This window comes from Leguminivora glycinivorella, chromosome 10 (genome assembly GCF_023078275.1).
Source record: "Leguminivora glycinivorella isolate SPB_JAAS2020 chromosome 10, LegGlyc_1.1, whole genome shotgun sequence".
NCBI lineage: Eukaryota > Metazoa > Arthropoda > Insecta > Lepidoptera > Tortricidae > Leguminivora > Leguminivora glycinivorella.
Window position 1 is genome coordinate 17,976,719 of NC_062980.1, and position 17,967 is coordinate 17,994,685.

The window sequence follows — 17,967 nt, forward strand, 5'->3', positions numbered from 1 at the left end:
TCTATGTAGTTGATCTCGAAAAAACCATCGTAACATGTCTTAAATGTAAATCGCAAGGCGTTTCCGATCGCCTTAGGTACTTCCTATGTATACTCAAATGAAGATACGTGTATTAAAACCACTTCAAGCCTATAAGAGATTGTGTAGCCTGAATCAGGCTTCAAGTACTTTTTAAGGACGTTTTTGGGCCATTTTTTTCAAAGTTGTCCACCCCACTTTTTTTGGATTTGGAAATTTGTATGTGGTTTCCACTCAGAATCGCGAGCTCTTTCAATCCTAATAGGATAAAAAAGTGTCCCAAGGTTTTTTCCCATTCCGTTACCATTTCTTCATACATTTTGTATGGCGGCAACGGAATGGAAGGTTTGAAAAATGTATGGAAATCTTGGGACATTTTTCTCCTATCAGGATCGAAAGACCTTGCGATTCTGAGTATAAATCGCCTAAAAAATACCCATGTTACAAAAAAGTGGGGTGGACAACTGAAAAAAATGACCCTTTTATCTGAAATGCCAGGAGAATTTTGTTCTTATTTTCATATGAAGCATAGGATCAGTGAGGCATATATCATGTGTGTAATTGATATATTTATTTCAGGATCGCCTATACTTTGTGATGGAGTACGTGAATGGTGGAGATCTGATGTTCCAGATCCAACAGTGTGGGAAGTTCAAGGAACCTGTTGCTGTGTAAGTATCTATATGTATATTTACATTTTACTCGTGAGTGGAAGTCCGTTTTCACATTATCCGATCCGATATCGGATGTCGGAAGGAGTTCAATAGAAAAAATCCAAGATGGCGCCTGTAATGTATGGGATATCGGTTCGACATCCGATATCGGATCGGATAATCTGAAAACGGACTAAGGCCCGAGTGGACGCTCGGAGCGGAGTGTTCGGCGGGGCGGGCCAGCGTGCGTCCATCCAATGCAGCGTCTACCTACTCAGGGTACGTAGCCGAATGGCACAAACGCTCACGAAACGCTCACGAAACGAAACGCGCGTATACCGGGTGCCCGGTAATTAATGGACAACCTTTTAACCACCAAGAGGGCACCTTATACTGGTCCAGAAAATCGACATTAAGGTTTAGTAAAAGTCGCCTGGTTTTCGAGATTATCACACTTTTTAAAATTTTAGGTAGTATTAAAATTTTAAAAAGTGTGAAAATCTCGAAAACCAGGCGACTTTGACTAAACCTTAAAGTCGATTTTCTGGACCAGTATAAGGTGCCCTCTTGGTGGTTAAAAGGTTGTCCATTAATTACTGGGCACCCTGTATATCTATCTCTATCGCTCGTGCCTATTGGCGCGACAGAGCCAGACTACCTTTCGCGGCGTTTCGTTTTCGTTTTGCGTCGCAGAAATGCCATTCGGCTACGGCACCAGGATATGAGCGTGCACTGGCCTTACACTTATAGATAGGTATAATAAAAAAAATAAATAATAATAATCTACATGACATCAAATATCTCCAAACGGCCTCTACGTGTTGGATCTATATCCCCACGCACGCCTTATAAATGACCGGGCTCGAAAGACCCGAGAGTTTAAAAACGGAGAAACAAATAATAATAATAACCCTAAGACTTATTTCAATAAATTCCCTGTGCCTTTTAAGGCTTGAATTTGACAGGGGAAGGTTATGTTAGTTGTCACTTTCTATCAGCTTTCACAGTGCCGACCAACAAATATTGTTATTTTTATACGGTCTAAGATCTATAATAATCAAACAATATAAGCTACGTTCTACCTACGTTCCAGACTACGTGCTTGTTTTTGTAGTTGTCAATATTTTATATTTCATTTTATTATTCATTAAAACAATATAAGCTTATATTCTTTACCCTACAGGAACACTAAAAGACGACGTATAAGATTTATAAAACGAGCATATATCTGGAATATCTCGAACGTAAATGTTGCAACAAGATCGACACACTTTATACCAATTCCTCTGCCAATAGGTAAGGTAGTCAGCAATTAGAAAATGTCTCCAAAATTGCTTTTGAAAATTAATCAAATCCTGCTTTCATCAGATCCCAAGCCCCGGAAGTGAAATAAAAACAAAATGGCTCCCAATGGCATTTCCGTCATTACGTTACATCAATCATGGAATTGACACATTATCTCGACTTAGAGCGCCACGTGGATTTGGAAATTAGATATTGATTCTTTTTTTTGCCCTAAATAAATGTAAAATACAAATGGCTATATCTTCCTGTACATACGTTAGAAACGTTTGAAAGATACGAGTATACGTATACTTCGTTATCTAAATATATATAAAAGAAAAAAGTGACTGACTGACTGACATATCAACGCACGTCCTGGAGACTCCAAATTTGGCACGTCGGTTCCTTATAAAGTAGAGGAGCACTAAGAAAGGATTTTTCAAAATTCGCATCCTAAGGAGGTGAAATGGGGGTCCAAAGTTCAACGTTTTAATATGATTAATTACTTTTAGTGCGCGGGCGAAACGCGTGAAAAAGCTAGTTCACAATATATTAACGGAGTATTTGAAAATTTACAAAAACATCTTATACTAAGTACTTATGAGAACGATTTTTCTGTTTCCAAAGGAGAAAAATTGTAGTCCGGCAAGTCCATTCCTAAAATGTCTTGCTGCAATGTAAGATCGATATCAAATCAAATAGATATTTTAAAAAAAAAAATTAAGGTTTTTTTTCAAATTCACGCCTCATCGTGTAGGTATAGCGCGTGCTCGTAGGGTTAGTTTTTCTGGCTTGAAAAAAAAAACATGAAAAAAAAACCGTGGAAAAAACAGTTTTTTCTGGAGAATGTTTTTTTTCTAAAGGTCGAAATCTCATAATTTGCAGAACATTTAATACGGTTTTTTAGTTATTAAACAAATTTAATATGTTAACTATTAAACAAATTTAATTTTTTAACTTTAATTTCTGGTTTTATAAATCTAACATTTACACAATCTGTAGTTAGTAGTTATCGCTATTTACTGTTGGCAATACCACCGCCTAGCGCCTCGCCTCTCTACGCTCCACGCTGCATCGGGGATTCCCCAATAAATGTTTGTATACTGCATGTTTATCGAATTAAAATGTACTATATTGTTATTGAAACGTTACAAATCACGAAAAACCGTTATTGTCGTATTATTTGATCATCTGAAATAGTACATTACGATACAAGTGCGTAAAAAAGGAAGTTCGAAACGAGTGGCGATGAATTAAAACACGACCGAAGGGAGTGTTTTAAATCGACACGAGTTACGAATTTCCTTTTCGCACGTGTATCGTACGACGTTTTTCAGTACAGATGAGCCTCCGAAGTTTTGACCTGAACCACTAAACCACACACATGAACCACTTCTCGCACTAGTGCGTAAAAAAGACACCATCTGTACTGAAAAAATTATTTCATGTTTTTTAGGGTTCCGTACCTCAAAAAGGAAAAACGGAACCCTCATAGGATCACTCGTCGTGTGTCTGTCTGTCCGTTGTCACAGCCAATTTTCTCCGAAACTACCGAACCGATAAACTTGAAATTTGGCACACATATGTAAACCTGTGACCCAAAGACGGACAAGTAATTTAAATTAAGAAAATTCAATTATAGAGGCCACTTTTGGGGGTAAAAGTGAAAATTAAAAATCAAAGTTTCTAGAGCTATATTGTGTTACATATCAAATGACGACCGGTCTGGCTCAGTCGGTAGTGACCCTGCCTGCTGTGCCGCGGTCCTGGGTTCGAATCCCGGTAAGGGCATTTATTTGTGTGATGAGCACAGATATTTGTTCCTGAGTCATGGATGTTTTCTATGTATATAAGTATGTATTTATCTATATAAGTATGTATATCGTCGCCTAGCACCCATAGTACAAGCTTTGCTTAGTTTGGAGCTAAGTTGATCTGTGTAGGTGTCTCTATTTATTTATTTATTTATTTATTTAAATGAAAGAGCTTTTTATAAGTATTTCAAAAATATATTTTTAATAATTTTTAGTAAAGTAATTTAAGATAATAGGCAAAAAATGACCATTCTCCCAAATTTTCAAAAAAATACACGATCTACAGGAAAACCTATTAGAAATCTACAGTAAACTCAAATTACGAATTTCACTCACTGCCGCTGCAAGGAGTTACCAAATCTCTTGAAATTGTGTGAGCGCATTTGAATATTACATATAAACTCATTTCTGTTTCGTTTTGTTCAAAATATCGATTATTCGCAAAAATGACTTAAGTTCCTATTAAAACGGAGGCGCTTAAGCCCTTCTTGTAGTGTACGGAACCCTTGCAACGCGAGTACAACTCGCACTTGGCCGTTTTTTTCGTATTTTTTTATAATTCTAAAAAAAATGTTTTTTCTATTTGCAACCCTAAAGTGCTGTATACTCAAACCAAAAAGTTATTTGTAAAATTCGAATGCGGCTTTGGGGAAAATGTTAATGAGATTTGTCAGCGACATACGTGTCACAGGCGTCACGGCAATGATTATTTACCTGTACAGCCCCGGTTTAAGCTGCGCCGAGCCATTTTTTTTCTTAGAATAGAGAAGCGAAACAAAATGAAATTAAATTATCATTTCATTATTACAAGTGTACATTACATAATGCCTGTTTTAGGACAAAAACAAATTATTTCACAATGTACTATGTGACATGTATTGGCGAATTTTGCCCGTCAGTCGCAAGTAGAATTTGGCCGTGTGGGTTTCATCACCGCTTACGGCTCTCACTGATCAATGCGGTCCTGGTTTCGAGCCCGGGCAGTGGGATATCTTTTTGTGTTTTTTTTTTCAAAAACGATTAGTTTCTACATTATAAAGGTTTTAATATCTCCCGGTTACAATATTTATGGCAAAATTCATTGTTTCGTATTTTCTCGCTGATGAAAATTATTTGAAGCTTCATATATATGTAAAAGTTTATACAAACGTTGAATTTTATCACAAATATTATACAGGAAGCCTGTATAGTCACAGAATATATAATAGTACAAGTACAGAAGGCCCACTACTTTGATGTTCGCGACATGCCGCCTTTTTAAATGCCTACAAAATTATAACAAAGAATTGAGCCGCACGTGCGCGGCGTTCGGCGATAGGGTTGCCTATGGATTAAAACAAATTAATACTCAATAAAATGTTATACTATTATATTCAGGTCTTGGGTACTTTCTAGGTATATATATAGTATGTATTTATATATTTTTGTTTAAGTTCCATCATCACAAGCCTTATTGAACCTTTCCGGGGGTCTTAATCAATAGTAGATATGTGTAAAAATGTCCTATGGTATTTATTTTATTCAAGACATTTATTTAAGTAAACATTATTAGCCATTCCACACGAGGACAACGCATATGAACCTTAAAAAAAATTCGCAACGTAAAGTAACAATAGAAAGTGCGAACGTGCGTTCCGCGAGAACGCGCGCTACCCCTGATTAGGCCGCGAACTCGCGGCCGCCAGCATGTACTTGTAGCGCGGCGATAGAATCGCGGAGTGAGCCGCCCCTGGTATAGTTTACATGTGCTGGCTGTGTAAAAAAAAGCAATAAATAAATATGAAAATGAATACATAATTATTTTATATAAAATACACACAAGCTAAAATGCATGTGCCTTGTAAACGAGCGCGCAGGCATGGTTAGATTTGGTTAGGTATTACCCACAGTACCTACTGCGAGCCGGCGCGCGCGCTCGGGTGGGGTCGTTGACCTTGCAACCCCTGCAGGTAGGTTTTAGTTCGCGGCTTCGCGCACATAGCACGAAATGATATAGGTAACAAGGAAAGGTGATATATAAATAAATTTGAACTATTCTTTATATTATAACGTGACCATAATACGTACCGTATGCCGCAACTAACAAAAATCTAAATTTGTAGATAGGTGTTCGTAGTTTCCGTTAGAATAACGAAATATTTTAAAATTATATAATTATTACGATCAAAGATACGGTACCTAGCATAGAATTTTATCACAAATATTATTCATTTTTAGTTAAAAATATTGTGCCAAATTGTACAGGCTGTAATTTTTATAACAAGTAATATGTTAAAAAATAATGGAACCTGAAAATGTAATATTATATTTCGTTAAATTTTATATAGTTTCAGTTTCAGTTTATTTATTCAAGAACAATTTTTACATCGTGTTTGTTTATACACTTTAATCCTTCCATTCTGTATCCAAAACACTCTTCTCTCACGAGACTATTCAGATGGTACGCGACTGAACTTTGTGCTTCGTCCGCCTCGCCTGTGCGCGCTGTGTGTGTAGGGTGAAGTGGTCGACAGTGGTTCGTTTTTTTTTTCAAAGGCCATATCTCCGGAACTATTGCCGATAGGGAGTGAGTATAAAGAACAAAATTACAGTAAATGTAATATAGTTTTAGTATGTATTATTGATTTAAAAAAAAATAATACTTTCAAACTCAAAGAAACCTAATATGTATTGCACTATGTTATTTTTTTGCTTACCGTTATCCCATGATTAAATATATTGTACATTGATTCGGTTCGGAGGTGGTGTCACCCCTTTTCCAGGCATTGGATACTGCGAATAATTACCCATTTTGATAATTTTAAGCAATATAAATCATCAATAGAATCAAATAAAAGTAAGGCGTAGATAAAAGCTAATAAGTAATAGTTATTTGTTATACAAGGGTGCAAAGTTGAACTTGGCGAGTTTTTCAACACACGAAAAGTAAAATACATTTGCACCCGTTTGTAACACGAAACTTTTCCCCTCCACTATTTATAGCGAGGAAAGTACAACGCAAAAAACGTATGTAGAATAGTATAATCCTTTTTTATAAAAGCAAACTTAAAGATATGCAAACAGGTATACGGTCCGCCTGATATGGAAAGCGATCACCGTAACCCTGTATACATGTATTCGTCATTATGCTAGATACAATTCCTTGAGAAATCTCTTTCAAAACCTTCTATGTTTGGTGCGCGAGCGTTATCATGGATACTCGCAAGCATCCTATCAGTCATTCTGTGAAATATCCAGTACTGGTGTTAGTCGTCGCTCAAATGGTGTACACCGCTTGTTTGTCTTCTAAAAGCTAAAATATAAATAAGATAACATGTGAAATTCATGGAATGGGCAGATACATAGCGCGCGCAGGCGGACTAAGCACACATGTCAGTGGCGGGATCCCTTTGTTTCCCATAAACTTATTGTTCATAATTTCGTTAGTCAGAAGTTGTTATTCACATATTTTGTGGTCATAAACATCACTAGTCATAATTTTTGTTACGAATAACGTTTCATGGTTCTAACAATAACAAACCATAATATTGGATATCATAATCTCAAAAGTCATAAAGTTGATGAGTATAAAATTGAAAAGTATAACAATAATTATTCAGAAATATTATTAGGCATATATTTTGAAGCCCTACTGATTTTTCTGCATATAGATTTAATGTCTTAAATTCCTAAAGTATATTATATTTCAGACATACATATAATTACACAGAAAAAAAATATAGTAACCCTATTCCTCGGGTAGGTTGTTAGTTTCCTTTGATTCCTTAGAGCGGAAATAGGAGCCCCGAGTAGCGGGGCTCCGTCTACTCATTGGTGGAACTAAATTGTTTTAAAAATAACCCTTTTCCTCGTGTAGGTTCGTTAGATACCTTAGAGCGGAAATAGGAGGCCCGCGTAGCGGGGCTCCGTCGGTTTATTGGCGGAACAAAATTGTTTCAAAAAGTAACCCTTTACCTCGTGTAGTTAGTTTCCTTTTGCTAGTTATCTTTTGTCCTTAAAAGCGGATATATAAATTGTCAACGTCGGCTCCTTGGCGAGACCAAATGGTTTAATAAGTGCCATGAAAATTTAATAAACACTGAGGAAGTTAGTAAGCCAAATTACAAGTTTCGAAAATGCAGACGAAAAAAACATTGCAACATTTTTTATGGGAAACAATAGAGAACCATTTAATGCTATTAGTGAAGAAACACATGGTTATTAATAATCGTTATGACTTGTGATAAATCCTTAGATCAATTATTCCGAATAAGTTTATTTCCTTCAACATTATGGATTTGTACATCTATGGACTTTGATTATTATGGCTAATAAATTTTATGACTAACAATACTTATGACTTTCAAAAATCAGAACTACAATTTCTGACGTTTAATTTTATGACTAGTGATAATATGACTAAGAAAAATTATGACGGAAAACGTTATGGATAGTAAAAATCGGACTTAAAAAATTATGGGAACCAATAGAGACCCGTCAGTGGCGCTTCATTTGAATAGCCTCGTGATAGAGGAGCGTTAGAGAGAGAAGAGTGTTTTGAAGACAGAATCGAAGATTTAAAATGTACATAAGTAATAAACAAAATTGATGATGAATTTTGATGTTCTATTCTTTTTTCACACAGCCAGCCGGCAGCCCATGTGCAGAAAATATTGCTTGTTATAAAAATTACTGCCTGTATAGTTTGGTTCCCTGTATGATATTTGTAACAAAATTCAACGTTTCTATGGTAGGTCGAATCTTTGATCGTAATAATTATCATATAATTTTAAAATGTCTCGTTATTCAAAATGTAACTTATAGGTACTTGAGTTGTAGGTACTGTGCGTGCTAAATATGCAGTCTGCCTGTATGCAGTCTTTCGCCGGCTCGGCGCTGCGGACTACCTACCTCGCAACTCGCAAGTCGCAACGCAACCCCAAACACAAGGCACATGCATTAGCTTAAGTGAATATTTATAATAGGTACCTATATTTATTGCTACGCGTTCTGTTTTATTGCAAAAAAAAGATACTTTTTATGTGAACCTACAATTAATTTACATCAGGAAAAACATACAAAACAATGAATCTTGCCATAAATATTGTAAACGGGAGATATAAACCTTTATAATGTAGAAACTTATCGGTTTTGAAAAAAAATAAAAACCAAAAAAATATTCCTCAGGCCAGAATCGAACCCAGACCATACTAGTACTACACTCAGTCAGTAAGCGGCGTTACAAACCACAGTGCCAAACTCTGCTTATGATTACTGGCCAAAATGCGCCAGTACTTTTCACATTGTACATTGTGAAATAAACAATTTGTTTTAGTACTAAAACAGGAATTATCTAATGATAATTTAGATACATTTTGTTCCGGTTATCGATACGGCCATTGATGATGCCACAGGGCCCTCTGGTTCGAGTTTAAAGGTAATTTTATGATACGTCAATACAACATTCATATTGATTATTGACAAAAAAAATCTTCCATAATACGACAGCATTCCAGCCGCGGGTAACTGAAGGCCTTGGTCACTTTTCTTTAGTTTACTGCATTTATTTCCGTTTATATAATATGTTTAGTAGTTTTTCTCGTTAAAAAAAATTTGCATATTTATAGCATTAAAGTGTATTAGTACCCATACATTCGTACAGGCAACTCCTGGCGCTAGTAGCTTATAGTATTGCGATCTAGTACAAGCAACTCCTCCTAGATGGCGACTTGTTACGTATGGTCACAGAATATATAATAGTACAAGTACAGAAGGCCCACTGCTTTGATGTTCACGTAATGCCGCCTTTTTAAATGCCTACAAAATTCTAACAAAGAAACGAGCCGCACGTGCGCAGCGTCGGACGATAGGGTTGCTTATGGATTAAAACGAATTAATACTCAGATAAAATGTTATAAGTACTATTATATTCAAGTCTTGGGTACTTTCTTTATACAGTATTTATACATTTTTGTTTAAGTCCCAACATCACAAGCCTTATTGAACTTTTCCGTGGGACTGAGATCTGTGTAAGATTGTCCTATTTTATTCATGATGTCTATTTAACTAGGCATTATTAGTCATTCTACACGCAGACATCGCATATATGAACCTTAAAAAAACTCGCGACGTAAAGTAACAATAGAAAGTCCGAACGTGCGTTCCGTGAGAAGGCGCGCCACCCCTGATTAGGCCGCGAACTCGCGGCCGCCAGCATGTACTTGTAGCGCGGCGATAGAATCGCGGAGTGAGCCGCCCCTGGTATGGTTTAATATCATGTCGGTGATGCGTGCAAAAATGAGCCTCGATATTTTCAGAGATGAAATATCTAATATTTTTGTGTAATTTTCATATCATTTCATTGCAAATAGAAAAAAAAACATTTTTTTTTTGTTTCAGAATTGTGAAAAAAACATGAAAAAGAACCAAGCACCATGGTTTTTTTTTCTAAATAAGGTTTTTTTTTCAAATGAACAAATAATACGACAATAACGGTTTTTCGTGATTTGTAACGTTTCAATAACAATAATGTACATTTCATTCGATAAACATTCAGTATACAAATGTTTATTGTGGAATCCCCGATGTGGCGTGGATCGTGGAGGGGCGGTGGTGTTGCCAACAGTAAATAGCGACAACTACTAACTACAGATTGTGTAAGGTTATTTTTATAAAACCAGAAATTAAAGTTATTGAATTAAATTCGTTTAATAGCTAACATAAAGTTTAAAAACCCGTATAAAAGTATTAACTATTGCAAATTTTGAGATTTCGTCCTTTAGAAAAAAAGCATACTCCAGAAAAAAAACTGGTTTGTTGTTTTTCAAACCAGAAAATAGTACATTAACATACAAGTGCGTAGAAAAGGAAGTTAGCAACGAGTGGCGATAAATTAAAACACGACCGAAGGGACCGGCACGCGAAACTTCCAAGTTGGGACTCTTAATCAAGCCTGCGAGGAGCCGTGCACTTGTACCACGCAACTTTAATAGACAATTTACATCTGATAGTTCACGATGTCACCTGGGCTTGATTAATCCTGGTTTAGGTGTTTTCTTGTATAATTCGTTCGATATTACGTATAGGTATAATAGGTATATCCATAACTTCTAATTGTACTTCTATATTCATATAGTCTGGCCAACCAAGAAGTCAAGTCGAGTCGAAATTGTAATACTTACCAGGGATGTTGCGGATATTCGCATCCGCATCCGCACGCGCGGAACTTCCGCATCATTTTCAAAATCCGCATCCGCATCCGCCTCCGCAAAAATCAATACGGAGCATTCGCATGATGCGGATGTTGAACAGGTCGGTACAGGAACGACTTAGACGCGGCCCACGTGCACGGTAAATTCACCATTGGCCAATACGAGTCCCGTTACACGTCTGTGATTCGTGGATCGCGGGTTGCGCCTATTGCAAAGTTGCAAACATCAACAAGAATCGACAAGTTTGTGTCGTTTTGATTTTAGTCTCCTAGTGTGATAGTAGGACGAAATATGTGAAATTTTAAGTGTTATCAAATTATATATTAACGTAGTGATTCTGGACATTCCTCGTGTCGTGAGTGTTCTGAGACTTAATTTCATTAGTGAATTAAAACTATGGCGCCGCCGAGTAAAAGTGCTATTTGGACATTTTTAAACCAAACGATCATGATCGCGAAAAAGCCCAGTGCAAAATATGTCAAAAAACGTATTCTCGTAAAGGCCGTACAACCACAATCCTCACATTCACATCCGCATCCGCATCTGCAGATGTGGGACTTGAAAAATCCGCATCTGCATCCGCATCCGCGGATGTCAAAAAATCTGCCTCCGCAACATCCCTGATACTTACCAAAGTAGTAATTGTTAACCGTGCAAATGAAGTATACGTTTAGTATGAAATGGAACTTAATGCCAGTAGAAGTCTTAAAATAACGCTTTTTAAACAAACTACGACAGCCCACTAACCCTGAGTTAAGTGGTTGGTGCAAGTGGGCCTAATTGAGATAACCTCAAATGTTCCAGGTTCTACGCAGCGGAGATAGCTATCGGACTCTTCTTTTTGCATTCTCGAGGCATCGTCTACCGAGACTTGAAGCTAGACAACGTGCTTTTAGATCAAGATGGTCACATCAAGATTGCTGATTTCGGGATGTGCAAGGAAGGTTAGTGGAATCCATAATGATTGAGGATCTTTTAGGTTCTACCCGGTGGAGAAAGGTGCCAGACTCTTTTTCTTGGATTCTAGAGAGGTTCAAGTTAATGGATTTAGGAAGGGTTTAGCAACGGAGATGGATATTATGGACATTAACATCGCTGACTTATATTTCAATGTGCAAAAAAGGTAGAAATATGAGTGAATAGTAAATATGATAGTCATGATAGAGTACCTCTAACCTAGATAACTGTTGAAACGATAGCCTACGCCATAGCTTCTTCTGTGTTCAAATTAGTAAAAAATATATTACTTATATATTCAGATACCCGATAATCCTATGTAGGTATAATATAAATTAACGTATATTAGATTAGATTAGATTAGATTTCTTTATTTCATGATAAAAATTACACTATAAATTATTACTATTATTACGTATATTTACGAATCATTTAATTTCCAGGGATCAACGGCGACAAAACCACCAAGACCTTCTGCGGCACCCCCGACTACATCGCGCCAGAGATCATCCTGTACCAGCCATACGGCAAGTCCGTGGACTGGTGGGCGTACGGCGTACTGCTGTACGAGATGTTGGTCGGACAGCCGCCGTTCGACGGAGAAGATGAGGAGGAACTATTCGCTGCCATCACTGATAACAGTGTGTCCTACCCTAAGACACTCAGCAAGGTAAGATACTTTGTGTCAGGAAACTGACAGAGATATCAGTGGATCTTGCCTAGTTGCGTAAATAGTTTTTGGTGCCAGAGACAGCAGTGCCTCTTATTCTAATCCTCTACCAGCCGTACGGCAAGTTCGTAGACTGGTGGGCGTATGGCGTACTGCTGTACGAGATGTTGGTCGGACAGCCGCCGTTCGACGAAGAAGATGAGGAGGAACTATTCGCTGCCATCACTGATAACAGTGTGTCCTACCCTAAGACACTCAGCAAGGTAAGATACTTTGTGTCAGGAAACTGACAGAGACACCAATACATCTTGTCTAGTTGCGCATATAGTTTTTGGTGCCAGAGACAGCAGTGCCTCTTATTCTAATCATCTACCAGCCGTACGGCAAGTTCGTAGACTGGTAGGCGTACTTTGTGTGGCAGAGTACTGCTGTACGAGATGTTGGTCGGACAACCGCCGTTCGACGGAGAAGATGAGGAGGAACTATTCGCTGCCATCACTGATAACAGTGTGTCCTACCCTAAGACACAGCAAGGTAAGATACTTTGTGTCAGGAAACTGACAGAGACACCAATACATCTTGTCTAGTTGCGCATATAGTTTTTGGTGCCAGAGACAGCAGTGCCTCTTATTCTAATCATCTACCAGCCGTACGGCAAGTTCGTAGACTGGTGGGCGTATGGCGTACTGCTGTACGAGATGTTGGTCGGACAACCGCCGTTCGACGTAGAAGATGAGGAGGAACTATTCGCTTCCATCACTGATAACAATGTGTCCTATCCCAAGACACTCAGCAAAGTGAGATATAGGTTGGGAAACTGTTACTTGACAGAAAATATCACCAATGCCTCCCGTACCCGAAAACACTTAGCAAGGTAAGCCGGGCATGGCTTTGTTTATAAAAAGCTGTTTATAGAAAGCTGTATAAGATCTTATAGAGTTTTCTTTCACAGCTCCAGAGCGAGAAACCAGAAATCTTCTTTATATCATTTCCTTCCAACACAATTATTTTTTCATGCAATATATGTCCAAACTGGGCTAGCCCATCGGCAGCAATTCGGAAAAGATATTTTTTCGGTATCAAATTTGAGAAATCTTTGAAAGAAATGTTTTTCAGTCTCTGTGCGTTAATCTACTTAGTTATACTATAGTGCTGTGATTTGTTTATTGTTAGCATTCAAACTTACAAACAGAAAGCCTAAAGGAACTTTTAACAATGAATTACCTATTGTACAACAAGCATTAATTACTATCTTTACAGGAAGCCAAAGACGCATGCAAGACTTTCCTAATGAAGAATCCTCAGAAGCGTCTCGGCTGCGGCCTTAAGGGTGAAGAAGACGTCCGCACGCATCCCTTCTTCCGCCGTATAGACTGGGCACGCATAGAAGCGCGCGACGTTCAGCCGCCTTTCAAGCCTAAGATCGTGAGTAGTTTTACTACTGGCTAATAGTCTCTGATCAGGGAGGCTCTCTCTGTCTTCCTAAATTATTCTCAGTAGCTCAGATGTGGTCCTAAGGGCGAAGACGTCCGTACGCATCGCTTCTTCGATGGCATTGACTGGGCGCCCTTCAACCCTTCAACCGTCCTTCAAGCCTAAAATCGTGAGAACTGTTACTACCGACTAGTATCTAGTCCGGGAAGCCATCTCCGTATTATTAATGAAGTCTCAGAAGCTCAGTTGTGATCCTAAGTGTAAAAAGACGTCCGCTCGCATCCTTTCTTACGTCGCATTGACTCGACGCGCATAGAAGCGCGCGACGTTCAGCCGCCATTCAAGCTTAAGATCGTTAGTAGTTTTATTACCGACTTGTCTCTGGTCAGGAAGGGAGTTTACGTCTTAATGAAGAACTCTCAGCATCTTAGTTTCGGCCTCAAGGACAAAGAAGACCTCCTCGTAAGATCGTGAGCAGGTTTACAACCAGTCATAGACTAGTCTCTGGTCTAATGAAAAATCTTCAGGTGAGCAATTCCCGGCAACTTTGTACATGGCCACATCAGCAATTTTTAATTGATCCTATTTTGTTACCAACATTTAGTAATATAAGTCGACTTTCGTAATATATATACTGGATAATTGTTATAATTAAGAAAATATAGATACTAGAGAACCTTAATGACGAAATAAAACTTACTAAAATCTCAATTCATCAAAAAAATATTGGTAACAAAATAGGAATAATAAAAACAAATTTAACTTTTTCCTTAATTTTTGTACAAACTTTTCGAGAACTGCTGAGGTGCTCATTTACGGTCCTAAGGGTGATAAAAACATTTACAAGCAAACGGTCGCCCACCGCATCGAGGCGCATGATGTGTAAACACCCTATAATTCACCTTTTTGGTAATGAGTAGCTTTGAAATCCACCGGCGATAGACATATTGAACATAAACTAAATACTGCATCCAACTAAGTCAAGTTATACGTACATGCAAACAGCTTTTACTACACCGATGGGACAGTTTGACTTTTGTTGGATGCCATTCGGTCTTACAACCACTCCTATAATGAAATATCTCTCATTTAATGTTAATCGTTTGTTCTGTTTTAAAAAGTCCCATGATCTAATTGAAGTTCTATTAGTATAAACCATTTTTTTCAGAAACATCGCAAAGACGTGTCCAACTTCGACAAGCAGTTCACCACGGAGAAGACCGAGCTGACGCCAACAGACAAGCTGTTCATGATGAACCTCGACCAGACGGAGTTCATGGGCTTCTCCTTCCTCAACCCCGAGTATGTGCAGCACGTCTGAACACAGGTAGGATTTTTTTTAATAAAAAGTAATTTATTCATAACCAAATAAATACAAACCTGATCCGCCACATGCTTCGTCAAAACTCAGATGTAATCTGCCCAAGCGTCGTCAGATATTTATTCTACATTATCAATAAAACAAACCACAATATCTGCAACACGCTTCGTCAACACACAAAAACTAACATAACTACAAACTATTTCCATCCCCTCTCTGCACCGGTCGAGCCTGTCCCGAAAGTTCCCAATACGCTGGCCGCATTCCATTCGCTTTATTTTTGACGTGACAACGTCTAATAACTCGTTACTACGGGCTGCATGCACGAAAAAGACGTCATTGTCCCGTTCCTCAAGCGATTGTCCCGTTCCTGTAATGTTTGACGTCAAACTACCGTCCCGCAAACCGACTTTACAGACAACCAATTTTTATTATCTACTAGCTTTTGCCCGCGGCTTCGCTCGCGTTGTTCGAAAATTGCTGAATGCTCCATACAAACTTCCACCCCCCATAGGGAAGTGGGGGGTTAGAAAGAGACAAAAAGTAGCCTATACACCCTCCATCCCTTCAACTATCTCCACTTAGTCAGTCAATTCGTCGCTCCGTTTTGCCCTGAAAGACGGACAAACAAACAGAAACAGACACACACACTCTCCCATTTATAATATTAGTATGAATTAAAAAAAAGGCACATCTGCAGCCAGATACCGAATGTTAGAGGTCAACTCACAAGAGCTAGAATGAATGGAACGAATGAGTGAATGAAAATATGCATGTGACAGATTAAATGGTAGCTCTTGACAGTGACCACTGTATATCGATAGTCGATACAGGTGTCACTCATACAATCAAAGTTTTGTTCATTCTATCACAGAATATATAATAGTACAAGTACAGAAGGCTCACTCCTTTGATGTTCACAAAATGCCGCCATTCTAAATTCTTACCTACATTAACAAACGGACCGCACGCGAGCAGCCAACATTGAATTTTATTGCGCCGCGCGAAGGTCGTCGCCAATGAATGGGCCGCGAACTCGCGGCCGCTGACATGTACTTGTAGCGCGGCGATAGAATCGCGGAGTGAGCCGCCCCTGATTCTATTCGTGCCAACTTTCGTGAAACGGTCGGTACGTGTGTGTTCAATAGTGTGAGAGAGTCTTGTTATAGACAATAAGTAATAATATACTTTATCGAACCAATACGCTTCAAATGGCGCGGCGTCACCTTAAATTTGATATTTAAGCATTTTAACTTACGCATTTTTCATTTTTCAGGGGTGATCTTATCGACGCTGGCGCGGAATCGGCATCGGTTTCTGAACGTGAGCTCTCTCTCTGTCGCTCTCACGGCGCCTGCCGTTCGCTATCTCACTTCGACTATGAACTGTTCCGTTCGAAAACTAAGATCTGTAATTTGTATTTGTTTATATTTTGACGGAGTCGTAACTTGGAATTTTTAGAAACACCATTTTTTCGTAGGTGTAATTATAAGATGTAATTTAATTGCTCATTTTATACCTAAAACGTTTATTTACCCATCCATTAAGACATGACAAAAGTATATAACCTATTTATTTTAATTACTATTTCTTCAGTGCAATAATTTTATTATCTCAACGAATTTCAAGAAAGCAATACCTATTAATCGGAATATTTCTTATATTTACAAATAACATAATTTACTTAATTTTCTTGCTTCTGTCAGTTTTAAATGACATCACAAAACTAAAAGAAATTGTAGAAATAAAAAATTGGCAACATTGTGGTGCCATCCCGGTTCAAAACAGTGTAGTGTTGCCGCATTTTGTTTTTTTTACCTTGCGCATTTTTTGACTTAACATCAAATCATGTTTATATTTATTTTTACGCTGAATATCGTATCTTGGGGCCACTTGGTATTAATAAATGTTAGTGACTCGTTTGATGCCATTTGTCAATAAGTTATCGATCTAATCTTAGGTTAATAGGCATCATATTAGGTTGGTAATTATGACAGATGGTGTCAACTCTAACGCATCTCACATTGTCATAACATATCAGTGTTAATTGTAAAAATATAAATAATTCAGTGTCGTGTCTAGTGGGTGGTATTACTTGATAAGTCGTTCAAAATATTGTTTTCCTTTATTAAATGATTGTATTATTGAAGCTCACTGTATTCGAATCTCAGGAGTTCTAAGGCCACTTTTAATCAATTTTGTTTTCTATTATTCATGTTGAAATCAATTGTTTTATAGAGCTTAATTCTAAGGCCACTTTTGTACGTAGATTTATTTTATTTATGGTTATCGAGAGCCATAAAATCATTTTGAATCGGCTGTATTAAGTTTACATTGTCTATGGTTTGTTGAATTGTTTTACGAGCATTTTTAGCCATTAACGGTCTGTACTGGCCATATAAACATCGGCGAGTATTATGAAAAAAAAAGTATAATTAAAAGCGTCCACACACGTTCTTATTACACAACCACGACCTTGGTGCGGTCTGTAACATGTCCGATCGTGGTTGTAGTTTACCGTACCCATAAATATTTTTCTCGCTATGTGCCTCTCGCTCTAGCACATGGATAAAGATAGACATTAGATTTCTTGACTTCAAACAGCCAGTACAAACAGTTTATATAC

At 37.8% G+C, this 17,967-nt stretch overlaps 1 protein-coding gene across 1 annotated transcript in view; it reads left to right on the forward strand.

The window, feature by feature from the left end:
- The window catches only part of LOC125230182 (protein kinase C, brain isozyme), a 395,565-nt gene extending 377,598 nt beyond the window's left edge, over positions 1 to 17,967 (forward strand). Inside the window, exons 9-14 of the mRNA XM_048135245.1 lie at positions 598 to 689; positions 11,764 to 11,903; positions 12,360 to 12,586; positions 13,847 to 14,011; positions 15,189 to 15,347; positions 16,618 to 17,967. Of these exons, the coding sequence (XP_047991202.1) occupies positions 598 to 689; positions 11,764 to 11,903; positions 12,360 to 12,586; positions 13,847 to 14,011; positions 15,189 to 15,341 (777 nt within the window). The 3' untranslated portion in view covers positions 15,342 to 15,347; positions 16,618 to 17,967. The remainder of the gene's footprint in view (positions 1 to 597; positions 690 to 11,763; positions 11,904 to 12,359; positions 12,587 to 13,846; positions 14,012 to 15,188; positions 15,348 to 16,617) is intronic.